This window comes from Oncorhynchus clarkii, chromosome 3 (genome assembly GCF_045791955.1).
Source record: "Oncorhynchus clarkii lewisi isolate Uvic-CL-2024 chromosome 3, UVic_Ocla_1.0, whole genome shotgun sequence".
Taxonomy (NCBI): domain Eukaryota; kingdom Metazoa; phylum Chordata; class Actinopteri; order Salmoniformes; family Salmonidae; genus Oncorhynchus; species Oncorhynchus clarkii.
In genome coordinates this window covers 89,410,059-89,436,546 of record NC_092149.1, presented here as the reverse complement: position 1 = coordinate 89,436,546, position 26,488 = coordinate 89,410,059, and the positions used below count along the sequence as shown (strand labels likewise).

Here is a 26,488-nt window from a genome sequence, read left to right as displayed (position 1 = left end):
TCTGATGGTAATAGAAGCTGTTCAACGGTCTGATGGTAATAGAAGCTGTTCAACAGTCTGATGGTAATAGAAGCTGTTCAACAGTCTGATGGTAATAGAAGCTGTTCAACAGTCTGATGGTAATATAAGCTGTTCAACAGTCTGATGGTGATAGAAGCTGTTCAACAGTCTGATGGTAATATAAGCTGTTTAACAGTCTGATGGTGATAGAAGCTGTTCAACAGTCTGATGGTAATAGAAGCTGTTCAACAGTCTGATGGTGATAGAAGCTGTTCAACAGTCTGATGGTAATAGAAGCTGTTTAACAGTATGATGGTGATAGAAGCTGTTCAACAGTCTGATGGTAATAGAAGCTGTTCAACAGTCTGATGGTAATAGAAGCTGTTCAACAGTCTGATGGTAATAGAAGCTGTTCAATAGTCTGATGGTGATAGAAGCTGTTCAACTGTCTGATGGTAATAGAAGCTGTTCAACAGTCTGATGGTGATAGAAGCTGTTCAACAGTCTGATGGTGATAGAAGCTGTTCAACAGTCTGATGGTAATAGAAGCTGTTCAACAGTCTGATGGTCTGGTAATAGAAGCTGTTCAACAGTCTGATGGTGATAGAAGCTGTTCAACAGTCTGATGGTAATAGAAGCTGTTCAACAGTGATGGTGATAGAAGCTGTTCAACAGTCTGATGGTGATAGAAGCTGTTCAACAGTCTGATGGTAATAGAAGCTGTTCAACAGTCTGATGGTGATAGAAGCTGTTCAACAGTCTGATGGTAATATAAGCTGTTCAACAGTCTGATGGTGATAGAAGCTGTTCAACAGTCTGATGGTGATAGAAGCTGTTCAACAGTCTGATGGTAATAGAAGCTGTTCAACAGTCTGATGGTGATAGAAGCTGTTCAACAGTCTGATGGTAATAGAAGCTGTTCAACAGTATGATGGTAATAGAAGCTGTTCAACACTCTGATGGTAATAGAAGCTGTTCAACACTCTGATGGTTATAGAAGCTGTTCAACAGTCTGCTGGTCTGGTAATTGAAGCTGTTCAACAGTCTGATGGTAATAGAAGCTGTTTAACAGTCTGATGGTGATAGAAGCTGTTCAACAGTCTAATGGTCTGGCAATAGAAGCTGTTCAACAGTCTGATGGTCTGGTAATAGAAGCTGTTCAACAGTCTGATGGTGATAGAAGCTGCTCAACAGTCTAATGGTATTAGAACCTGTTCAACAGTCTGATGGTGATAGAAGCTGTTCAACAGTCTGATGGTGATAGAAGCTGTTCAACAGTCTGATGGTGATAGAAGCTGTTCAACAGTCTGATGGTATTAGAAGCTGTTCAACAGTCTGATGGTAATAGAAGCTGTTCAACAGTCTGAAGGTGATAGAAGCTGTTCAACAGTCTGATGGTAATAGAAGCTGTTCAACAGTCTGATGGTCTGGTAATAGAAGCTGTTCAACAGTCTGATGGTAATAGAAGCTGTTCAACAGTCTGAAGGTGATAGAAGCTGTTCAACAGTCTGATGGTAATAGAAGCTGTTCAACAGTCTGATGGTAATCGAAGCTGTTCAACAGTCTGATGTTCCTCAGGTGCACATTCTGGCTGTCCCTCAGGTAGACATTCTGGCTGTCCCTCAGGTAGACATTCTGGCTGTCCCTCAGGGACACATTCTGGCTGTCCCTCAGGTAGACATTCTGGCTGTCCCCTCAGGTAGACATTCTGGCTGTCCCCTCAGGTAGACATTCTGGCTGTCCCTCAGGTAGACATTCTGGCTGTCCCCTCAGGTAGACATTCTGGCTGTCCCTCAGGTACACAGTCTGGCTGTCCCCTCAGGTAGACATTCTGGCTGTCCCCTCAGGTAGACATTCTGTCTGTCCCTCAGGTAGACATTCTGGCTGTCCCCTCAGGTAGACATTCTGGCTGTCCCTCAGGTAAACAGTCTGGCTGTCCCTCAGGTAGACATTCTGGCTGTCCCCTCAGGTAGACATTCTGGCTGTCCCCTCAGGTAGACATTCTGGCTGTCCCCTCAGGTAGACATTCTGGCTGTCCCTCAGGTAGACATTCTGGCTGTCCCCTCAGGTAGACATTCTGGCTGTCCCTCAGGTACACAGTCTGTCTGTCCCCTCAGGTAGACATTCTGGCTGTCCCCTCAGGTAGACATTCTGTCTGTCCCTCAGGTAGACATTCTGGCTGTCCCCTCAGGTAGACATTCTGGCTGTCCCTCAGGTACACAGTCTGGCTGTCCCTCAGGTACACAGTCTGGCTTTTCACCCAATAAATATTTGATTTTATAGTTTCAAATTCTTTGTACTGAATGATAATTTTGGGAAAGAAATATTCTCTTTAATTTGAGTATTTGTCACAGTGTAATAGGAAAGCAGCTTGGTCTCTACCTCTCCCCTGGAGCAGAGTGAACACAGCCTGTCCTCTCTGGGCAGCCAGGTTTGTCTGTGACGACCGGTCTCTATAGCCAGATTGTCCTCTCTGGGCAGCCAGGTTTGTCTGTGACGACCGGTCTCAATAGCCAGATTGTCCTCTCTGGGCAGCCAGGTTTGTCTGTGACGACTGGTCTCTATAGCAAGACTGTCCTCTCTGGGCAGCCAGGTTTGTCTGTGACGACCGGTCTCTATAGCCAGACTGTCCTCTCTGGGCAGCCAGGTCAGAGCCCAGGTCAGACAGAACCTTTGATTAACGGTCAGAGCCCAGGTCTGACAGAACCTGTGGTTAACAGTCAGAGCCCAGGTCTGACAGAACTTGTGGTTAACCTTGATTTCAGTGTTGTGTAGGGTGAGACCAGGTGCCTTGATTTCAGGGTTGTGTAGAGTGAGACCAGGTGCCTTGATTTCAGGGTTGTGTAGAGTGAGACCAGGTGCCTTGATTTCAGGGTTGTGTAGAGTGAGACCAGGTGCCTTGATTTCAGGGTTGTGTAGGGTGAGACCAGGTGCCTTGATTTCAGTGTTGTGTAGGGTGAGACCAGGTGCCTTGATTTCAGGGTTGTGTAGAGTGAGACCAGGTGCCTTGATTTCAGGGTTGTGTAGAGTGAGACCAGGTGCTGCAGATTCAGTGTTGTGTAGGGTGAGACCAGGTGCCTTGATTTCAGGGTTGTGTAGAGTGAGACCAGGTGCTGCAGATTTCAGGGTTGTGTAGGGTGAGACCAGGTGCCTTGATTTCAGGGTTGTGTAGAGTGAGACCAGGTGCCTTGATTTCAGGGTTGTGTAGAGTGAGACCAGGTGCCTTGATTTCAGGGTTGTGTAGAGTGAGACCAGGTGCCTTGATTTCAGGGTTGTGTAGAGTGAGACCAGGTGCCTTGATTTCAGGGTTGTGTAGAGTGAGACCAGGTGCCTTGATTTCAGTGTTGTGTAGAGTGAGACCAGGTGCCTTGATTTCAGGGTTGTGTAGAGTGAGACCAGGTGCCTTGATTTCAGGGTTGTGTAGAGTGAGACCAGGTGCCTTGATTTCAGGGTTGTGTAGAGTGAGACCAGGTGCCTTGATTTCAGGGTTGTGTAGAGTGAGACCAGGTGCCTTGATTTCAGGGTTGTGTAGAGTGAGACCAGGTGCCTTGATTTCAGGGTTGTGTAGAGTGAGACCAGGTGCCTTGATTTCAGGGTTGTGTAGAGTGAGACCAGGTGCCTTGATTTCAGGGTTGTGTAGAGTGAGACCAGGTGCCTTGATTTCAGTGTTGTGTAGGGTGAGACCAGGTGCCTTGATTTCAGGGTTGTGTAGAGTGAGACCAGGTGCCTTGATTTCAGGGTTGTGTAGAGTGAGACCAGGTGCCTTGATTTCAGGGTTGTGTAGAGTGAGACCAGGTGCCTTGATTTCAGGGTTGTGTAGAGTGAGACCAGGTGCCTTGATTTCAGGGTTGTGTAGAGTGAGACCAGGTGCTGCAGATTCCTGTAATGTTTTGGCCAATTCATTAATTTAGATGTTAAATAGTGTTGGACTTATTGGACAGCCCTGTTTCACTCCACGTCCCTGAGAGACTGAGAGAAGCTTGTTGCCAGTTTTAACCACACATTTGTTTTTAGTGTTTTCCCTCCATTACCACTTTCTATTAGTTTATATAAAAACCTTTGTGCCAAGATGAATCAAATGCTTTCTTGAAGTCTACAAAACACGAGCAGATTGTGCCTTTGTTTTGGTTGACTTGTTTGCCAATTAGAGTGGAGGGTATAAATGTGGTCTGTTGTACCATCATTTAGAAAAAAATCAATCTGGCTTCTGTTCAAGACTTTGAGTGAAACGTTTTCACACACACACACAAAAAAAACAGAAGATATGTTTAAAGTTAGAGTCCGTGCTCGTTTTTGGTTGACTCACTCAGTTTGGTCGTTTGATGTAGTTGCATTAACTCCCCTTGCCAGGTTTTTTCTAGCTCGTTTCTTCTGGCTAGCTTGTTAGTCTGCTGGCTAGGTTTTTGTGGTGTAGCTAGCTAGCGAGAGTCAAAACTTATTCATTTGATGGACAAAGGTACTTCTTGTCTTGAATTATTTTTTTAGATTTGAGTGTTTATCTCATTCTAAAAACACAACAAAACTGAAAAAAGTCAGCAGCTCACTTTGAGCATGTCTGTAACTCTCCCTCTTCCTACCCTTCCTCTTTTCCCTCCTCTTCCTCTTTTCCCTTTCTTACCACTCCTCCTCATCCTCTTCCTCCCCTTTCCTATTGCTTTCCCCCCGCATCATTCTCTTGCTCCCCTTCCTCTTCTCCCTCCTCTTCCTCATCCTCCTTCTCCCCTTCCTCTTCTCCTCCCTCCTCCTCCCCTTCCTCTTCTCCCTCCTCTTCTACCTTCACCTCTTCTCTCTCCTCCTCCTCCCCTTCCTGTTCTCCCTCCTCTTCCACCTTCTCTTCTCCCTCCTCCTCCTCCTCTTCTCCCTCCTCTTCCACCTTCTCCTCTTCTCCTCATCATCCTCCTCTACTTTAACTCTGGTGGGAAATGGGCTGACAGCCGACCTCTCCTTTCCTCATTCTCCTCTACTTTAACTCTGGTGGGAAGTGGGCTGACAGCCGACCTCTCCTTTCCTCATCCTCCTCTACTTTAACTCTGGTGGGAAGTGGGCTGACAGCCGACCTCTCCTTTCCTCATCCTCCTCTACTTTAACTCTGGTGGGAAGTGGGCTGACAGCCGACCTCTCCTTTCCTCATCCTCTACTTTAACTCTGGTGGGAAGTGGGCTGACAGCCGACCTCTCCTTTCCTCATCCTCCTCTACTTTAACTCTGGTGGGAAGTGACCTCTTCTTTCCTCATCCTCCTCTACTTTAACTCTGGTGGGAAGTGGGCTGACAGCCAACCTCTCCTTTCCTCATCCTCCTCTACTTTAACTCTGGTGGGAAGTGAGCTGACAGCCGACCTCTCCTTTCCTCATCCTCCTCTACTTTAACTCTGGTGGAAAGTGACCTCTCCTTTCCTCATCCTCCTCTACTTTAACTCTGGTGGGAAGTGGGCTGACAGCCGACCTCTCCTTTCCTCATCCTCCTCTACTTTAACTCTGGTGGGAAGTGAGCTGACAGCCGACCTCTTCTTTCCTCATCCTCCTCTACTTTAACTCTGGTGGGAAGTGAGCTGACAGCCGACTCTCCAACCTGTATCTGTATGTGTGTCTACGATGAAATAGTAAAGTAATGTTTTTGTTCTCCTCTCCAGGGTTCTCTGTGTCAGTACCTGAGTCTGCAGACAGGAGACTGGGTCAGCTGTTGTCGCCTCACACACTCTGTCACACGGGGGCTGGCCTACCTGCACACTGAGCTGCTGAGAGGAGGTAGGAGTCAGAGCTCTGGGACCTTCATCTTTCTTTAGCCCAGTGAGTCTGTGTGTGAATAAAAAATCCTTGAGAACACAGACTTATACTGAGACCTCAAAGCCTGTATGATGAGGAGGGGGAGGGGAGGAGGAGAGGGAGGATATTGAGGATGATGATGATTTAGGTTGTAAGTCATGTTTTTCCTAAAGCAGAATATGTTAGGCAAAAGGCCCATGGTATTTCTACTCCCTAATGTCATGTTTAGAAAGCCAGGGAGGAAAACAGAGATGCTCTAATTGGTTTTATCATATCATCCTCTACTCCCAGTGGAGAGAATGGAGTCATGCCAGAGAGCTAACACACTGTTCTGTTCTTCATCAAATGACAGGCTCCTGGGCTTCTGGCTAGGGAGAAGGCATCAAGCTGGGGCCTTATAGGGCTGCTCTCTCGGTCTGTCTCTCTCTGTGTCTATCTTTCTCTGTCTGTCTCTCTCTCTGTGACTCTCTCTCTTTGTCTGTCTGTCTCTCTCTCTGTATGTCTCTCTCTCTCTGTCTCTCTCTCTCCTCTCTCTGTGTCTCTCTCTCTCTCTCTGTCTGTCTCTCTCTCTGTATGTCTCTCTCCCTGTGTGTGTCTCTCTCTGTGTCTTTCTCTCTCTGTCTGTCTCTCTCTGTATGCCTCTCTCTGTCTCTCTCTCTCTGTGTATGTCTCTCCCTCTGTGTCTCTCTGTCTCTCTCTCTCTTTCTGTGTCTCTCTCTCTCTTTCTGTGTCTGTCTGTCTGTCTGTCTGTCTGTCTGTCTGTCTGTCTGTCTGTCTGTCTGTCTGTCTGTCTCTGTCTCTCGCAATTCAATTCAAGAGCTTTATTGGCATGGGAAACATATGTTATCATTGCCAAAGCAAGTGAAGTAGATAATAAACAAAAGTGAAATAAACAATTAAAGTAAACATTACACTCATCAATGTTCCAAAATAATAAAAACATTTCAAATGTCATATTATGTTCAATAGTTAAAGTAGAAAAGGGAAAATAAATATTTATGCATTTACAATTGTGTTATATAGTGTAATAAATATTACAGTTAAACCGTAGTACTGTGTTATATAGTGTAATATTACAGTTTAACCGTAGTACTGTGTTATATAGTGTAATATTACAGTTTAACCGTAGTACTGTGTTATATAGTGTAATATTACAGTTTAACCGTAGTACTGTGTTATATAGTGTAATATTACAGTTTAACCGTAGTACTGTGTTATATAGTGTAATATTACAGTTTAACCGTAGTACTGTGTTATATAGTGTAATATTACAGTTTAACCGTAGTACTGTGTTATATAGTGTAATATTACAGTTTAACCGTAGTACTGTGTTATATAGTGTAATATTACAGTTTAACCGTAGTACTGTGTTATATAGTGTAATATTACAGTTTAACCGTAGTACTGTGTTATATAGTGTAATATTACAGTTTAACCGTAGTATTAACTGCAGTATTCAGCAAGGAGCTCTAAGTCATGACATGAACATAAAGCAGACAGTAACATGGAGACATTCAGAGACCTTCCTCCTCCCTCCTCTTCTCCCTCCCCTCCTCTCTCTCTCACCCTTCCTCATCTTCTCTCCCTCCCTCCCTCCCTCCCTCCCTCCCTCCCTCCCTCCCTCCCTCCCTCCCTCCCTCCCTCCCTCCCTCTTCTCTCTCTCTCGCCCTCCTTCTCGCTCTCTTGCCCTTCCTCCCCCCTCCCTCCTCTTCTCTCTATCTCGCCCTTTCTCCTCCCTCCTCCTCTCTCTCTCTCCTTCCTCCCTCCCTCCTCTTCTCTCTCTCTCCTTCCTCCTCCCTCCTCCTCTCTCTCTCCTCCCTCCCTCCCTCCCTCCCTCCCTCCCTCCCTCCCTCCCTCCCTCCCTCCCTCCCTCCCTCCCTCCCTCCTCCTCTCCTCTCCCTCCCTCCCTCCCTCCCTCCCTCCCTCCCTCCCTCCCTCCCTTCCTTCCTTCCTGTCCTCTCTTCCAGACATCTACAAGCCAGCCGTATCTCACAGGGACCTAAACAGCAGGAATGTTCTAGTAAAGAACGACGGGACGTGTGTGATCAGTGACTTTGGTCTGTCCATGAAGCTGACAGGGAACCGCCTGGTCAGGCCTGGAGAGGAGGAGAACGCTGCCATCAGTGAGGTGAGTCACTAACCTCTGACCTCTAACCCAGAGAGGTGGAAAATGCTGCCATCGGTGAGGTTAGTCAGAAGAGGACCCAGCGGTTCTGGAGGGTTAGTGTAGTGTTATAACACTGGTTCTGTCTCTCTCCAGGTGGGTACAGTCCGCTACATGGCCCCAGAGGTTCTGGAGGGTTAGTGTAGTGTTATAACACTGGTTCTGTCTCTCTCCAGGTGGGTACAGTCCGCTACATGGCCCCAGAGGTTCTGGAGGGTTAGTGTAGTGTTATAACACTGGTTCTGTCTCTCTCCAGGTGGGAACGATCCGCTACATGGCCCCAGAGGTTCTGGAGGGTTAGTGTAGTGTTATAACACTGGTTCTGTCTCTCTCCAGGTGGGAACGATCCGCTACATGGCCATAGAGGTTCTGGAGGGTTAGTGTAGTGTTATAACACTGGTTCTGTCTCTCTCCAGGTGGGAACGATCCGCTACATGGCCCCAGAGGTTCTGGAGGGTTAGTGTAGTGTTATAACACTGGTTCTGTCTCTCTCCAGGTGGGAACGATCCGCTACATGGCCCCAGAGGTTCTGGAGGGTTAGTGTTGTGTTATAACACTGGTTCTGTCTCTCTCCAGGTGGGTACAGTCCGCTACATGGCCCCAGAGGTTCTGGAGGGTTAGTGTAGTGTTATAACACTGGTTCTGTCTCTCTCCAGGTGGGAACGATCCGCTACATGGCCCCAGAGGTTCTGGAGGGTTAGTTTTGTGTTATAACACTGGTTCTGTCTCTCTCCAGGTGGGTACAGTCCGCTACATGGCCATAGAGGTTCTGGAGGGTTAGTGTAGTGTTATAACACTGGTTCTGTCTCTCTCCAGGTGGGTACAGTCCGCTACATGGCCCCAGAGGTTCTGGAGGGTTAGTGTAGTGTTATAACACTGGTTCTGTCTCTCTCCAGGTGGGTACAGTCCGCTACATGGCCCCAGAGGTTCTGGAGGGTTAGTGTAGTGTTATAACACTGGTTCTGTCTCTCTCCAGGTGGGTACAGTCCGCTACATGGCCCCAGAGGTTCTGGAGGGTTAGTGTAGTGTTATAACACTGGTTCTGTCTCTCTCCAGGTGGGAACGATCCGCTACATGGCCCCAGAGGTTCTGGAGGGTTAGTGTAGTGTTATAACACTGCTTCTGTCTCTCTCCAGGTGGGTACAGTCCGCTACATGGCCCCAGAGGTTCTGGAGGGTTAGTGTAGTGTTATAACACTGCTTCTGTCTCTCTCCAGGTGGGTACAGTCCGCTACATGGCCCCAGAGGTTCTGGAGGGTTAGTGTAGTGTTATAACACTGCTTCTGTCTCTCTCCAGGTGGGTACAGTCCGCTACATGGCCCCAGAGGTTCTGGAGGGTTAGTGTAGTGTTATAACACTGGTTCTGTCTCTCTCCAGGTGGGTACAGTCCGCTACATGGCCCCAGAGGTTCTGGAGGGTTAGTGTAGTGTTATAACACTGGTTCTGTCTCTCTCCAGGTGGGAACGATCCGCTACATGGCCCCAGAGGTCCTGGAGGGTTAGTGTTGTGTTATAACACTGGTTCTGTCTCTCTCCAGGTGGGTACAGTCCGCTACATGGCCCCAGAGGTTCTGGAGGGTTAGTGTAGTGTTATAACACTGGTTCTGTCTCTCTCCAGGTGGGAACGATCCGCTACATGGCCCCAGAGGTTCTGGAGGGTTAGTGTTGTGTTATAACACTGGTTCTGTCTCTCTCCAGGTGGGTACAGTCCGCTACATGGCCATAGAGGTTCTGGAGGGTTAGTGTAGTGTTATAACACTGGTTCTGTCTCTCTCCAGGTGGGTACAGTCCGCTACATGGCCCCAGAGGTTCTGGAGGGTTAGTGTAGTGTTATAACACTGGTTCTGTCTCTCTCCAGGTGGGTACAGTCCGCTACATGGCCCCAGAGGTCCTGGAGGGTTAGTGTAGTGTTATAACACTGGTTCTGTCTCTCTCCAGGTGGGTACAGTCCGCTACATGGCCCCAGAGGTTCTGGAGGGTTAGTGTAGTGTTATAACACTGGTTCTGTCTCTCTCCAGGTGGGAACGATCCGCTACATGGCCCCAGAGGTTCTGGAGGGTTAGTGTAGTGTTATAACACTGCTTCTGTCTCTCTCCAGGTGGGTACAGTCCGCTACATGGCCCCAGAGGTTCTGGAGGGTTAGTGTAGTGTTATAACACTGCTTCTGTCTCTCTCCAGGTGGGTACAGTCCGCTACATGGCCCCAGAGGTTCTGGAGGGTTAGTGTAGTGTTATAACACTGCTTCTGTCTCTCTCCAGGTGGGTACAGTCCGCTACATGGCCCCAGAGGTTCTGGAGGGTTAGTGTAGTGTTATAACACTGGTTCTGTCTCTCTCCAGGTGGGTACAGTCCGCTACATGGCCCCAGAGGTTCTGGAGGGTTAGTGTAGTGTTATAACACTGGTTCTGTCTCTCTCCAGGTGGGAACGATCCGCTACATGGCCCCAGAGGTCCTGGAGGGTTAGTGTTGTGTTATAACACTGGTTCTGTCTCTCTCCAGGTGGGTACAGTCCGCTACATGGCCCCAGAGGTTCTGGAGGGTTAGTGTAGTGTTATAACACTGGTTCTGTCTCTCTCCAGGTGGGAACGATCCGCTACATGGCCCCAGAGGTCCTGGAGGGTTAGTGTTGTGTTATAACACTGGTTCTGTCTCTCTCCGGGTGGGTACAGTCCGCTACATGGCCCCAGAGGTCCTGGAGGGTTAGTGTAGTGTTATAACACTGGTTCTGTCTCTCTCCAGGTGGGAACGATCCGCTACATGCCCCCAGAGGTTCTGGAGGGTTAGTGTAGTGTTATAACACTGGTTCTGTCTCTCTCCAGGTGGGAACGATCCGCTACATGGCCATAGAGGTTCTGGAGGGTTAGTGTAGTGTTATAACACTGGTTCTGTCTCTCTCCAGGTGGGTACAGTCCGCTACATGGCCCCAGAGGTTCTGGAGGGTTAGTGTAGTGTTATAACACTGGTTCTGTCTCTCTCCAGGTGGGTACAGTCCGCTACATGGCCCCAGAGGTTCTGGAAGGGGCGGTGAACCTGAGGGACTGTGAGTCGGCTCTGAAGCAGGTGGACATGTACGCCCTGGGCCTCATCTACTGGGAGACCTTCATGAGGTGTACTGACCTCTTCCCAGGTAATAACCCTGACCTCTAACCCTGGGCCTCATCTACTGGGAGACCTTCATGTGGTGTACTGACCTCTTCCCAGGTAATAACCCTGACCTCTAACCCTGGGCCTCGTCTAGAGAGGGCAGATACTCGTTTGAACAACAGGCACAACTCCGATATACTCTTAAAAAAGTATTCATACCCCTTAAATTATTCCACATTTTGTTGTTATAGCCTGAATTCAAAATTGATTAAATATATACAGTCGGGGCAAAAAAGTGTTTAGTCAGCCACCAATTGTGCAAGTTCTCCCACTTAAAAAGATGAGAGGCCTCTAATTTTCATCATAGGTACACTTCAACTATGACAGACAAAATGAGAAAAAAAATACAGAAAATCACATTGTAGGATTTTTAATGAATTTATTTGCAAATTATGGTGGAAAATAAGTATTTGGTCAATAACAAAAGTTTATCTCAATACTTTGTTATATACCCTTTGTTGGCAATGACAGAAGTCAAACGTTTTCTGTAAGTCTTCACAAGGTTTTCACACACTGTTGCTGGTATTTTGGCCCATTCCTCCATGCAGATCTCCTCTAGAGCAGTGATGTTTTGGGGCTGTTGCTGGGCAACACGGACTTTCAACTCCCTCCAAAGATTTTCTATGGGGTTGAGATCTGGAGACTGGCTAGGCCACTCCAGGACCTTGAAGTGCTTCTTACGAAGCCACTCCTTCGTTGCCCGGGCTGTGTGTTTGGGATCATTGTCATGCTGAAAGACCCAGCCACGTTTCATCTTCAATGCCCTTGCTGATAGAATGAGGTTTTCACTCAAAATCTCACAATACATGGCCCCATTAATTCTTTCCTTTACACAGATCAGTCGTCCTGGTCCCTTTGCAGAAAAACAGCACCAAAGCATGATGTTTCCACCCCCATGCTTCACAGTAGGTATGGTGTTCTTTGGATGCAACTCAGCATTCTTTGTCCTCCAAACACGACGAGTTGAGTTTTTAGCAAAAAGTTATATTTTGGTTTCATCTGACCATATGACATTCTCCCAATCTTCTTCTGGATCATCCAAATGCTCTCTAGCAAACTTCAGACGGGCCTGGACATGTACTGGCTTAAGCAGGGGGACAAGTCTGGCCCTGCAGGATTTGAGTCTCTGGCGGCGTAGTGTGTTACTGATGGTAGGCTTTGTTACTTTGGTCCCAGCTCTCTGCAGGTCATTCACTAGGTCCCCCCGTGTGGTTCTAGGATTTTTGCTCACCGTTCTTGTGATCATTTTGACCCCACGGGGTGAGATCTTGCGTGGAGCCCCAGATCGAGGGAGATTATCAGTGGTCTTGTATGTCTTCCATTTCCTAATAATTGCTCCCACAGTTGATTTCTTCAAACCAAGATGCTTACCTATTGCAGATTCAGTCTTCCCTGCCTGGTGCAGGTCTACAATTTTGTTTCTGGTGTCCTTTGACAGCTCTTTGGTCTTGGCCATAGTGGAGTTTGGAGTGTGACTGTTTGAGGTTGTGGACAGGTGTCTTTTATACTGATAACAAGTTCAAACAGGTGCCATTAATACAGGTAACGAGTGGAGGACAGAGGAGCCTTTTAAAGAAGAAGTTACAGGTCTGTGAGAGCCAGAAATCTTGCTTGTTTGTAGGTGACCAAATACTTATTTTCCACCATAATTTGCAAATAAATTCATTAAAAATCCTACAATGTGATTTTCTGTATTTTTTTCTCTCATTTTGTCTCATAGTTGAAGTGCACCTATGATGAAAATTACAGGCCTCTCATCTTTTTAAGTGGGAGAACTTGCACAATTGGTGGCTGACTAAATACTTTTTTTGCCCCACTGTATATATATTTTTTAAAGTCTCTAAGAGTGATTACAGCTGTGAGTCTTTCTGTGTAAGTCTCTAAGAGTGATTACATCTGTGAGTCTTTCTGGGTAAGTCTCTAAGAGTGATTACAGCTGTGAGTCTCTCTGGGTAAGTCTCTAAGAGTGATTACATCTGTGAGTCTTTCTGGGTAAGTCTCTAAGAGTGATTACAGCTGTGAGTCTCTCTGGGTAAGTCTCTAAGAGTGATTACATCTGTGAGTCTTTCTGGGTAAGTCTCTAAGAGTGATTACAGCTGTGAGTCTTTCTGGGTAAGTCTCTAAGAGTGATTACAGCTGTGAGTCTTTCTGTGTAAGTCTCTAAGAGTGATTACATCTGTGAGTCTTTCTGGGTAAGTCTCTAAGAGTGATTACAGCTGTGAGTCTTTCTGGGTAAGTCTCTAAGAGTGATTACAGCTGTGAGTCTCTCTGGGTAAGTCTCTAAGAGTGATTACATCTGTGAGTCTTTCTGGGTAAGTCTCTAAGAGTGATTACATCTGTGAGTCTTTCTGGGTAAGTCTCTAAGAGCGATTACAGCTGTGAGTCTCTCTGGGTAAGTCTCTAAGAGTGATTACAGCTGTGAGTCTCTCTGGGTAAGTCTCTAAGAGTGATTACAGCTGTGAGTCTCTCTGGGTAAGTCTCTAAGAGTGAATACAGCTGTGAGTCTCTCTGGGTAAGTCTCTAAGAGTGATTACAGCTGTGAGTCTCTCTGGGTAAGTCTCTAAGAGCTTTCCACACCTGGATTGCTTGCTGTTTGGGGTTTTAGGCTGGGTTTCTGTACAGCACTTTGAGATATCAGCTGATGTAAGAAGGGCTATAGAAATACATTTGATTTGATTTGATTGGGCACCATTTGCCCTTTTATTCTTTTCAGAATTCTTCAAGCTCTGTTAAACTGGTTGTTGAGTGTTGCTAGACAACCATTTTCAGGTCTCACCTTAGATTTTCAAGTAAATTTAAGTCAAAACTGTAACTCGGCCACTCAGGAACATTCACTGTCTTCTTCGTAAGCATCTCCATTGTAGAGTTGGCGTTGTGCTTTACGTTATTGTCCTGCTGAAGTGTGAATTCATCTGAACAAGGTTTTTCTCTAGGATTTTGCCTGTGTCTAGTTCCATTCTATTTATTTTTTATCCTGGAAAACTCCCCAGTCCTTAACAATTACATTCATACACATAACACGATGCAGACACCACTATGCTTGAAAATATAGAGAGTGCTACTCAGTAATGTGTTGTATTGTATTTGCCCCAAACATAACACTTTGTATTCAGGACAAAACGTTTTTATTCTGTACAGGCTTCCTTTTCACTCTGTCAATTAGGTTAGTAATGTGGAGTAACTACAATGTTGTTGATCCATCCTCTGTTTTCTCCTATCACAGGCATTGAACTCTGTTTTAAAGTCACCATTGGCCTCATGGTGAAATCCCTGAATTGTTTCCTTCCTCTCTGGCAACTGAGTTAGGAAGGACGCCTGTATCTTTGTAGTGACTGGGTGTATTGATGCACCATCCAAAGTGTAATTAATAACTTCACCATGCTCAAAGGGATATTCAATGTTTGCTATTTTTTATTTTTTTATTTTTTTACCACACTACCGTGCTCTCCTGAGTCACTGGCAGTTTCTCAATATGCACACTACCGTGCTCTCCTGAGTCACTGGCAGTTTCTCAATATGCACACTACCGTGCTCTCCTGAGTCACTGGCTGTTTCTCAATATGCACACTACCGTGCTCTCCTGAGTAACTGGCTGTTTCTCAATACGCACACTACCGTGCTCTCCTGAGTAACTGGCTGTTTCTCAATATGCACACTACCGTGCTCTCCTGAGTAACTGGCTGTTTCTCAATATGCACACTACCGTGCTCTCCTGAGTCACTGGCTGTTTCTCAATACGCACACTACCGTGCTCTCCTGAGTCACTGGCTGTTTCTCAATACGCGCACTACCGTGCTCTCCTGAGTAACTGGCTGTTTCTCAATATGCACACTACCGTGCTCTCCTGAGTAACTGGCTGTTTCTCAATATGCACACTACCGTGCTCTCCTGAGTCACTGGCTGTTTCTCAATATGCACACTACCGTGCTCTCCTGAGTAACTGGCTGTTTCTCAATATGCACACTACCGTGCTCTCCTGAGTCACTGGCTGTTTCTCAATATGCACACTACCGTGCTCTCCTGAGTCACTGGCTGTTTCTCAATACGCACACTACCGTGCTCTCCTGAGTCACTGGCAGTTTCTCAATATGCACACTACCGTGCTCTCCTTAGTCACTGGCTGTTTCTCAATGAAACTGTGTCCTCCAGGAGAGACGGTAATGATGATATTGTGTCCTCCAGAAGAGACGGTAATGATGATATTGTGTCCTCCAGGAGAGATGGTAATGATGATATTGTGTCCTCCAGGAGAGATGGTAATGATGATATTGTGTCCTCCAGGAGAGATGGTAATGATGTTATTGTGTCCTCCAGGAGAGATGGTAATGATGATATTGTGTCCTCCAGGAGAGACGGTAATGATGACATTGTGTCCTCCAGGAGAGACGGTAATGATGACATTGTGTCCTACAGGAGAGATGGTAATGATGATATTGTGTCCTCCAGGAGAGATGGTAATGATGATATTGTGTCCTCCAGGAGAGATGGTAATGATGATATTGTGTCCTCCAGGAGAGATGGTAATGATGATATTGTGTCCTCCAGGAGAGATGGTAATGATGATATTGTGTCCTCCAGGAGAGATGGTAATGATGATATTGTGTCCTCCAGGAGAGATGGCAATGATGACATTGTGTCCTCTAGGAGAGATGGTAATGATGACATTGTGTCCTCCAGGAGAGATGGTAATGATAATATTGTGTCCTCCAGGAGAGATGGTAATGATGACATTGTGTCCTCCAGGAGAGATGGTAATTAATATATTGTGTCCTCCAGGAGAGATGGTAATGATGATATTGTGTCCTCCAGGAGAGATGGTAATGATGACATTGTGTCCTCCAGGTGAGGCGGTGCCCGACTACCAGATGGCGTTCCAGGCCGAGGCAGGGAACCACCCATCCTTTGAGGACATGCAGGTTCTGGTCTCCAGAGAGAAAGAGAGACCCAAGTTCCCTGAGGCCTGGAAGGAGAACAGCCTGGTGAGCCTGAGTGCTATTGTCCTGCCCTTACATGTGTGTTTGGCCTCGCTCCTAACCTCTCTCCTAACCTCGCTCCGAGCCTCGCTACGAGCCTCTCTCCTAACCTCGCTCCTAACCTCGCTCCTAACCTCGCTCCTAACCTCTCTCCTAACCTCGCTCTGAGCCTCGCTCCTAGCCTCTCTCCTAGCCTCGCTCCTAGCCTCTCTCCTAGCCTCGCTCCTAACCTCTCTCCTAAACTCGCTCCTAACCTCTCTCCTAACCTCGCTCCTAACCTCGCTCCTAACCTCTCTCCTAACCTAGCTCCTAACCTCGCTCCTAGCCTTGCTCCTAGCCTCGCTCCTAACCTCTCTCCTAATCTCGCTCCTAGCCTCGCTCCTAACTTCGCTCCAAGCTCACTCCTAGCCTCGCTCCTAACCTCTCTCCTGATCTCGCTCCTAACCTCTCTCCTAACCTCGCACCTAGCCTCGCTCCTAGCCCCGCTCCTAACCTCGCTCCTAACCTCGCTCCTAACCTCGCTCCTAGCCTCGCTCCTAACCTCTCTCCTAGCCTCGCTCCTAACCTCTCTCCTAGCCTCGCTCCTAGCCTCGCTCCTAGCCTCGTTTCTAACCTCTCTCTTCTCCCTCATTGAACTCATCAGAAAGGGGAAGCTGAAGGTGAAACCTAATGCTGATCTTCCACCATTCTGGTCTCACCTGGCAAGACCCCTGTAATCAATGCAGATGAAGGGGAGGAGAGCATTGAGATGTAGAGTAATTGAGAATAGAATTGAGATGTGTGACTACGGACCTCCCCCCCAGGCGGTACGTTCCCTAAAGGAGACCATGGAGGACTGTTGGGACCAGGATGCTGAGGCCAGGCTGACCGCTCAGTGTTCAGAGGAACGCATGGCTGAACTACTGCTGATCTGGGACAGGACCAAGTCTGTCAGCCCCACGGTTAACCCTATGACCACCACACTGCAGAATGAGAGGTGAACACACACACACACACACACACACACACACACACACACACAGGACCAAGTCTGTCAGTCCTACAGTTAACCCCATGAGCACCGTACTGCAGAACGAAAGGTGTGTCACAGCATGTAGGCCTTACTGTATAATCACATCTCTCAGCTAGTTGTCTCTACGCAGCATGTAGGCCTTACTGTATAATCACATCTCTCAGCTAGTTGTCTCTACGCAGCATGTAGGCCTTACTGTATAATCACATCTCTCAGCTAGTTGTCTCTACGCAGCATGTAGGCCTTACTGTATAATCACATCTCTCAGCTAGTTGTCTCTACGCAGCATGTAGGCCTTACTGTATAATCACATCTCTCAGCTAGTTGTCTCTACGCAGCATGTACAGTGCCTTGCGAAAGTATTCGGCCCCCTTGAACTTTGCGACCTTTTGCCACATTTCAGGCTTCAAACATAAAGATATAAAACTGTATTTTTTTGTGAAGAATCAACAACAAGTGGGACACAATCATGAAGTGGAACGACATTTATTACTTTGCAGCACCACCTTTTGCTGCGATTACAGCTGTAAGTCGCTTGGGGTATGTCTCTATCAGTTTTGCACATCGAGAGACTGACATTTTTTCCCATTCCTCCTTGCAAAACAGCTCGAGCTCAGTGAGGTTGGATGGAGAGCATTTGTGAACAGCAGTTTTCAGTTCTTTCCACAGATTCTCGTTGGATTCAGGTCTGGATTTTGACTTGGCCATTCTAACACCTGGATATGTTTATTTTTGAACCATTCCATTGTAGATTTTGCTTTATGTTTTGGATCATTGTCTTGTTGGAAGACAAATCTCCTTCCCAGTCTCAGGTCTTTTGCAGACTCCATCAGGTTTTCTTCCAGAATGGTCCTGTATTTGGCTCCATCCATCTTCCCATCAATTTTAACCATCTTCCCTGTCCCTGCTGAAGAAAAGCAGGCCCAAACCATGATGCTGCCACCACCATGTTTGACAGTGGGGATGGTGTGTTCAGCTGTGTTGCTTTTACGCCAAACATAACGTTTTGCATTGTTGCCAAAAAGTTCAATTTTGGTTTCATCTGACCAGAGCACCTTCTTCCACATGTTTGGTGTGTCTCCCAGGTGGCTTGTGGCAAACTTTAAACAACACTTTTTATGGGTATCTTTAAGAAATGGCTTTCTTCTTGCCACTCTTCCATAAAGGCCAGATTTGTGCAATATACGACTGATTGTTGTCCTATGGACAGAGTCTCCCACCTCAGCTGTAGATCTCTGCAGTTCATCCAGAGTGATCATGGTCCTCTTGGCTGCATCTCTGATCAGTCTTCTCCTTTTATGAGCTGAAAGTTTAGAGGGACGGCCAGGTCTTGGTAGATTTGCAGTTGTCTGATACTCCTTCCATTTCAATATTATCGCTTGCACAGTGCTCCTTGGGATGTTTAAAGCTTGGGAAATATTTTTGCATCCATATCCGGCTTTAAACTTCTTCACAACAGTATCTCGGACCTGCCTGGTGTGTTCCTTGTTCTTCATGATGCTCTCTGCGCTTTTGACGGACCTCTGAGACTATCACAGTGCAGGTGCATTTATACGGAGACTTGATTACACACAGGTGGATTGTATTTATCATCATTAGTCATTTAGGTCAACATTGGATCATTCAGAGATCCTCACTGAACTTCTGGAGAGAGTTTGCTGCACTGAAAGTAAAGGGGCTGAATAATTTTGCACGCCCAATCTTTCAGTTTTTGATTTGTTAAAAAAGTTTGAAATATCCAATAAATGTCGTTCCACTTCATGATTGTGTCCCACTTGTTGTTGATTCTTCACAAAAAAATACAGTTTTATATCTTTATGTTTCAAGCCTGAAATGTGGCAAAAGGTCGCAAAGTTCAAGGGGGCCGAATACTTTCGCAAGGCACTGTAGAATCACATCTCTCAGCTAGTTAAAGGGATAGGTCGGGTTTTTGGGATATGCCCTTTATCTACTTCCCCAGAGGCAGATGAACACGTGGATACCAATTTTATGGCTGCGTTCAGATTGGAGGATTATGCTAACTAGCGTCAGCGCAAATAGTTATTGAGCTAATGCTAGTTAGCATTGGCTCGCAAAACTACCTTGTAACTTCTTTCATACTGGACCCAGAGACATAAAACTGGTTTAAAACTTTGATTTTATTTGATCTGACTCTGGGGAAGCAGATAAAGAAAGGGCTTTATTTCCAGAATCCCGAACTATCCCTTTAATACACTTCAACATAAAGCTGCTTATATGACTGTTCAACCACCTTCCATCTGCCTCAGGAACCTGTCCCACAAAGTCAGCCCCTACCCCGACTACTCCTCGTCCTCCTACATTGAGGAACACAGGGTGAAGAACCTCCCCGGTGGAGACACCTCTATGTCGTGGACCTCCTCCATCGGCATCCTAGGGGGAACCAACAGTGCCCCCGCTGGCCCAGAGAAGAACCGGAACTCCATCAACGCGGAGCGTCAGCAGGCGCAGGCCCGTCTGCCCAGCCCGGAGATCGCCAGCGTCTCCTCCACCACGGGGTTCACTCCCAACACCATCATGACGTCCATCTCTGAGTCAGGACACGTCTCCTCCAGCACACTAGGTAATATTATTACTAGATTATATTACAATTTTTTACATATTATATTGTTAATTATGTACTGGAAATAGTGTTTCACATTTCAGTCCATTTGGCTGCCGATTAACCGACTCTCATTACTGGTCACATTTTTTTTCCAAATGGTAAAATGACGTGACCGAAGAACACACAATGCGTGAATACCAGGAACAATACCAAGCCTGTCATCGTCCAATCAAAAGGCTATAACCTATTATTCAACAATACCAAACCTGTCATCGTCCAATCAAAAGGCTATAACCTATTACTCAACAATACCAAGCCTGTCATCGTCCAATCAAAATGCTATAACCTATTACTCAACAATACCAAGCCTGTCATCGTCTAATCAAAAGTCTATAACATACTACTCAACATGGAACAATACCAAACCTGTCATCGTCCAATCAAAAGGCTATAACCTATTATTCAACAATACCAAGCCTGTCATCTTCCAATCAAAAGGCTATAACCTATTATTCAACAATACCAAGCCTGTCATCGTCCAATCAAAATGCTATAACCTATTACTCAACAATACCAAGCCTGTCATCGTCTAATCAAAAGTCTATAACATATTATTCAACATGGAACAATACCAAGCCTGTCATCGTCCAATCAAAAGGCTATAACCTATTACTCAACATGGAACAATACCAAACCTGTCATCGTCCAATCAAAAGGCTATAACCTACTACTCAACATGGAACAATACCAAACCTGTCATCGTCCAATCAAAAGGCTATAACCTATTACTCAACATGGAACAATACCAAACCTGTCATCGTCCAATCAAAAGGCTATAACCTACTACTCAACATGGAACAATACCAAACCTGTCATCTTCCTGTCAAAAGGCTATAACCTACTACTCAACATGGAACAATACCAAACCTGTCATCGTCCAATCAAAAGGCAATAACCTATTATTCAACATGGAACAATACCAAACCTGTCATCGTCCAATCAAAAGGCTATAACCTATTACTCAACATGGAACAATACCAAACCTGTCATCTTCCTGTCAAAAGGTTATAACATATTATTCAACATGGAACAATACCAAACCTGTCATCGTCCAATCAAAAGGCTATAACCTATTATTCAACAATACCAAACCTGTCATCGTCCAATCAAAAGGCTATAACCTATTACTCAACATGGAACAATACCAAACCTGTCATCGTCCAATCAAAAGGCTATAACCTATTACTCAGCATGGAACAATACCAAACCTGTCATCGTCCAATCAAAAGGTTATAACCTATTATTCAACATGGAACAATACCAAACCTGTCATCTTCCTGTCAAAAGGCTATAACCTATTATTCAACATGGAACAATACCAAACCTGTCATCTTCCTGTCAAAAGGCTATAACCTACTACTCAACATGGAACAATACCAAACCTGTCATCGTCCAATCAAGAGGCTATAACCTATTATTCAACAATACCAAACCTGTCATCGTCCAATCAAAAGGCTATAACCTATTACTCAACATGGAACAATACCAAACCTGTCATCGTCCAATCAAAAGGCTATAACCTATTATTCAACATGGAACAATACCAAACCTGTCATCGTCCAATCAAAAGGCTATAACCTATTACTCAACATGGAACAATACCAAACCTGTCGTCTTCCTGTCAAAAGGTTATAACATATTATTCAACATGGAACAATACCAAACCTGTCATCGTCCAATCAAAAGGCTATAACCTATTACTCAACATGGAACAATACCAAACCTGTCATCGTCCAATCAAAAGGTTATAACATATTACTCAACATGGAACAATACCAAACCTGTCATCTTCCTGTCAAAAGGCTATAACCTACTATTCAACATGGAACAATACCAAACCTGTCGTCTTCCTGTCAAAAGGCTATAACCTACTACTCAACATGGAACAATACCAAACCTGTCATCGTCCAATCAAAAGGCTATAACCTACTATTCAACATGGAACAATACCAAACCTGTCGTCTTCCTGTCAAAAGTCTATAACCTACTACTCAACATGGAACAATACCAAACCTGTCATCGTCCAATCAAAAGGTTATTACATATTATTCAACATGGAACAATACCAAACCTGTCGTCTTCCTGTCAAAAGGTTATTACATATTATTCAACATGGAACAATACCAAACCTGTCGTCTTCCTGTCAAAAGGCTATAACCTATTATTCAACATGGAACAATACCAAACCTGTCATCGTCCAATCAAAAGGCTATAACCTATTACTCAACATGGAACAATACCAAACCTGTCGTCTTCCTGTCAAAAGGTTATAACCTATTACTCAACATGGAACAATACCAAACCTGTCGTCTTCCTGTCAAAAGGTTATAACATATTATTCAACATGGAACAATACCAAACCTGTCATCGTCCAATCAAAAGGTTATAACATATTACTCAACATGGAACAATACCAAACCTGTCATCGTCCAATCAAAAGGCTATAACCTACTACTCAACATGGAACAATACCAAACCTGTCATCGTCCAATCAAAAGGCTATAACATATTACTCAACATGGAACAATACCAAACCTGTCATCGTCCAATCAAAAGGCTATAACCTACTACTCAACATGGAACAATACCAAACCTGTCATCGTCCAATCAAAAGGCTATAACCTATTATTCAACATGGAACAATACCAAACCTGTCATCGTCCAATCAAAAGGCTATAACCTACTACTCAACATGGAACAATACCAAACCTGTCGTCTTCCTGTCAAAAGGTTATAACATATTACTCAACATGGAACAATACCAATCCTGTCGTCTTCCTGTCAAAAGGCTATAACCTACTACTCAACATGGAACAATACCAAACCTGTCGTCTTCCTGTCAAAAGGCTATAACCTATTACTCAACATGGAACAATACCAAACCTGTCATCTTCCTGTCAAAAGGTTATAACCTATTATTCAACATGGAACTCCTGTAATGAAGCAGCTAATAAAACCTTTCAAACATTTGGAGGGAAAACACAGTTCAAACCAGCACACATTATGCTAGCAGTTCTATATGATACAGAGATGATAACACAGTTCACATGATGCTAGCAGTTCTATATGATACAGAGATGATAACACAGTTCACATGATGCTAGCAGTTCTATATGATACAGAGATGATAACACAGTTCACATGATGCTAGCAGTTCTATATGATACAGAGATGATAACACAGTTCACAGGATGCTAGCAGTTCTAAATGTTAGAGAGATGATAACACTGTTCACATGATGCTAGCAGTTCTATATGATACAGAGATGATAACACAGTTCACATGATGCTAGCAGTTCTATATGATACAGAGATGATAACACAGTTCACATGATGCTAGCAGTTCTATATGATACAGAGATGATAAAACAGTTCACATGATGCTAGCAGTTCTATATGATACAGAGATGATAACACAGTTCTATATGATACAGAGATGATAACACAGTTATATATGATACAGAGATGATAGCACAGTTCACATGATGCTAGCAGTTCTATATGATACAGAGATGATAACACAGTTCACATGATGCTAGCAGTTCTATATGATACAGAGATGATAACACAGTTCACATGATGCTAGCAGTTCTATATGATACAGAGATGATAACACAGTTCACATGATGCTAGCAGTTCTATATGATACAGAGATGATAACACAGTTCACATGATGCTAGCAGTTCTATATGATACAGAGATGATAACACAGATCACATGATGCTAGCAGTTCTAAATGTTAGAGAGATGATAACACAGTTCACATGATGCTAGCAGTTCTAAATGTTAGAGAGATGATAACACAGTTCTATATGATACAGAGATGATAGCACAGTTCACATGATGCTAGCAGTTCTATATGATACAGAGATGATAACACAGTTCACATGATGCTAGCAGTTCTATATGATACAGAGATGATAACACAGATCACATGATGCTAGCAGTTCTAAATGTTAGAGAGATGATAACACAGTTCACATGATGCTAGCAGTTCTATATGATACAGAGATGATAACACAGTTCACATGATGCTAGCAGTTCTAAATGTTAGAGAGATGATAACACAGTTCACATGATGCTAGCAGTTCTAAATGTTAGAGAGATGATAACACAGTTCTATATGATACAGAGATGATAGCACAGTTCACATGATGCTAGCAGTTCTATATGATACAGAGATGATAACACAGTTCACAGGATGCTAGCAGTTCTAAATGTTAGAGAGATGATAACACAGTTCACATGATGCTAGCAGTTCTATATGATACAGAGATGATAACACAGTTCACATGATGCTAGCAGTTCTATATGATACAGAGATGATAACACAGATCACAGGATGCTAGCAGTTCTATATGATACAGAGATGATAACACAGTTCACATGATGCTAGCAGTTCTATATGATACAGAGATGATAACACAGTTCACATGATGCTAGCAGTTCTATATGATACAGAGATGATAACACAGTTCACATGATGCTAGCAGTTCTATATGATACAGAGATGATAACACAGTTCACATGATGCTAGCAGTTCTATATGATACAGAGATGATAACACAGATCACATGATGCTAGCAGTTCTAAATGTTAGAGAGATGATAACACAGTTCACATGATGCTAGCAGTTCTATATGATACAGAGATGATAACACAGTTCACATGACGCTAGCAGTTCTAAATGTTAGAGAGATGATAACACAGTTCACATGATGCTAGCAGTTCTAAATGTTAGAGAGATGATAACACAGTTCTTCCTAGTCTCTGTCTGACAGGTGGTATTCCTCTAACTAGTCTCTGTCTGACAGGTGATATTCCTCTAACTAGTCTCTGTCTGACAGGTGATATTCCTCTAACCAGTCTCTGTCTGACAGGTGATATTCCTCTCCTCTAACTAGTCTCTGTCTGACAGGTGATATTCCTCTCCTCTAACTAGTCTCTGTCTGACAGGTGGTATTCCTCTAACTAGTCTCTGTCTGACAGGTGATATTCCTCTCCTCTAACTAGTCTCTGTCTGACAGGTGGTACTCCTCTAACTAATCTCTGTCTGACAGGTGGTATTCCTCTCCTCTAACTAGTCTCTGTCTGACAGGTGGTATTCCTCTAAATAGTCTCTGTCTGACAGGTGGTATTCCTCTAACTAGTCTCTGTCTGATAGGTGATATTCCTCTAACTAGTCTCTGTGTGACAGGTGGTATTTCTCTCCTCTAACTAGTCTCTGTCTGACAGGTGATATTCCTCTCCTCTAACTAGTCTCTGTCAGACAGGTGATAATCCTCAACTAGTCTCTGTCTGACAGGTGATATTCCTCTAACTAGTCTCTGTCTGACAGGTGATAATCCTCTAACTAGTCTCTGTCTGACAGGTGGTACTCCTCTAACTAGTCTCTGTCTGACAAGTGATAATCCTCTCCTCTAACTAGTCTCTGTCTGACAGGTGATAATCCTCTAACTAGTCTCTGTCTGACAGGTGGTATTCCTCTAACTAGTCTCTGTCTGACAGGTGATATTTCTCTAACTAGTCTCTGTCTGACAGGTGGTACTCCTCTAACTAGTCTCTGTCTGACAGGTGATAATCCTCTCCTCTAACTAGTCTCTGTCTGACAGGTGGTATTCCTCTAACTAGTCTCTGTCTGACAGGTGATAATCCTCGAACTAGTCTCTGTCTGACAGGTGGTACTTCTCTAACTAGTCTCTGTCTGACAGGTGATAATCCTCTCCTCTAACTAGTCTCTGTCTGACAGGTGATAATCCTTTCCTCTAGCTAGTCTCTGTCTGACAGGTGGTAATCCTCTCCTCTAACTAGTCTCTGTCCCCTCAGTCCCCTCAGTCCCCTCAGTCTCCTCAGTCCCCTCAGTCCTCTCAGTCCCCTCACTCCCCTCAGTCCTCTCAGTCCCCTCAGTCCCCTCACTCCCTTCAGTCTCCTCAGTCGCCTCAGTCTCCTCAGTCCCCTCAGTCTCCTCTGTCCCCTCAGTCCCCTCAGTCTCCTCTGTCCCCTCAGTCCTCTCAGTCCCCTCAGTCTCCTCAGTCCCCTCACTCCCCTCAGTCCTCTGTCTCCTCAGTCCTCTCAGTCTCCTCAGTCTCCTCACTCCCCTCACTCTCCTCACTCCCCTCAGTCCCCTCACTCCCCTCAGTCCCCTCAGTCCTCTCAGTCCCCTCAGTCCCCTCAGTCCTCTCAGTCCCCTCAGTATCCTCACTCCCCTCAGTCCCCTCAGTCTCCTCAGTCCTCTCAGTCTCCTCAGTCCCCTCAGTCCCCTCAGTCTCCTTACTCCCCTCACTCTCCTCACTCCCCTCAGTCCTCTCAGTCCCCTAACTCCCCTCCGTCTCCTCAGTCCTCTGTCTCCTCTGTCCTCTCAGTCCCCTCAGTCTCCTCAGTCCCCTCACTCCCCTCAGTCCTCTGTCTCCTCACTCCCCTCACTCCCCTCAGTCCCCTCAGTCTCCTCAGTCCTCTCAGTCTCCTCAGTCCCCTCAGTCTCCTCACTCCCCTCACTCTCCTCACTCCCCTCAGTCCTCTCAGTCCCCTAACTCCCCTCCGTCTCCTCAGTCCTCTGTCTCCTCTGTCTCCTCTGTCCCCTCAGTCCTCTCAGTCCCCTCAGTCTCCTCAGTCCCCTCAGTCCTCTCAGTCCCCTCACTCCCTTCAGTCTCCTCAGCCCCCTCAGTCTCCTCAGTCCCCTCACTCCCCTCAGTCCTCTGTCTCCTCAGTCCTCTCAGTCCCCTCAGTCTCCTCAGTCCCCTCAGTCCTCTCAGTCTCCTCACTCCCCTCAGTCCCCTCAGTCTCCTCAGTCTCCTCAGTCCCCTCAGTCCCCTC

At 45.4% G+C, this 26,488-nt stretch overlaps 1 protein-coding gene across 1 annotated transcript in view; it reads left to right on the top strand.

Moving 5' to 3' along the window:
- LOC139386378 (bone morphogenetic protein receptor type-2-like) overlaps nucleotides 1-26,488 on the top strand; it is a 133,797-nt gene that overhangs the window by 100,431 nt on the left and 6,878 nt on the right. The window contains exons 7-12 of the mRNA XM_071131925.1: nucleotides 5,631-5,745; nucleotides 7,731-7,891; nucleotides 10,904-11,051; nucleotides 15,911-16,047; nucleotides 16,845-17,017; nucleotides 19,321-19,634. Of these exons, the coding sequence (XP_070988026.1) occupies nucleotides 5,631-5,745; nucleotides 7,731-7,891; nucleotides 10,904-11,051; nucleotides 15,911-16,047; nucleotides 16,845-17,017; nucleotides 19,321-19,634 (1,048 nt within the window). The remainder of the gene's footprint in view (nucleotides 1-5,630; nucleotides 5,746-7,730; nucleotides 7,892-10,903; nucleotides 11,052-15,910; nucleotides 16,048-16,844; nucleotides 17,018-19,320; nucleotides 19,635-26,488) is intronic.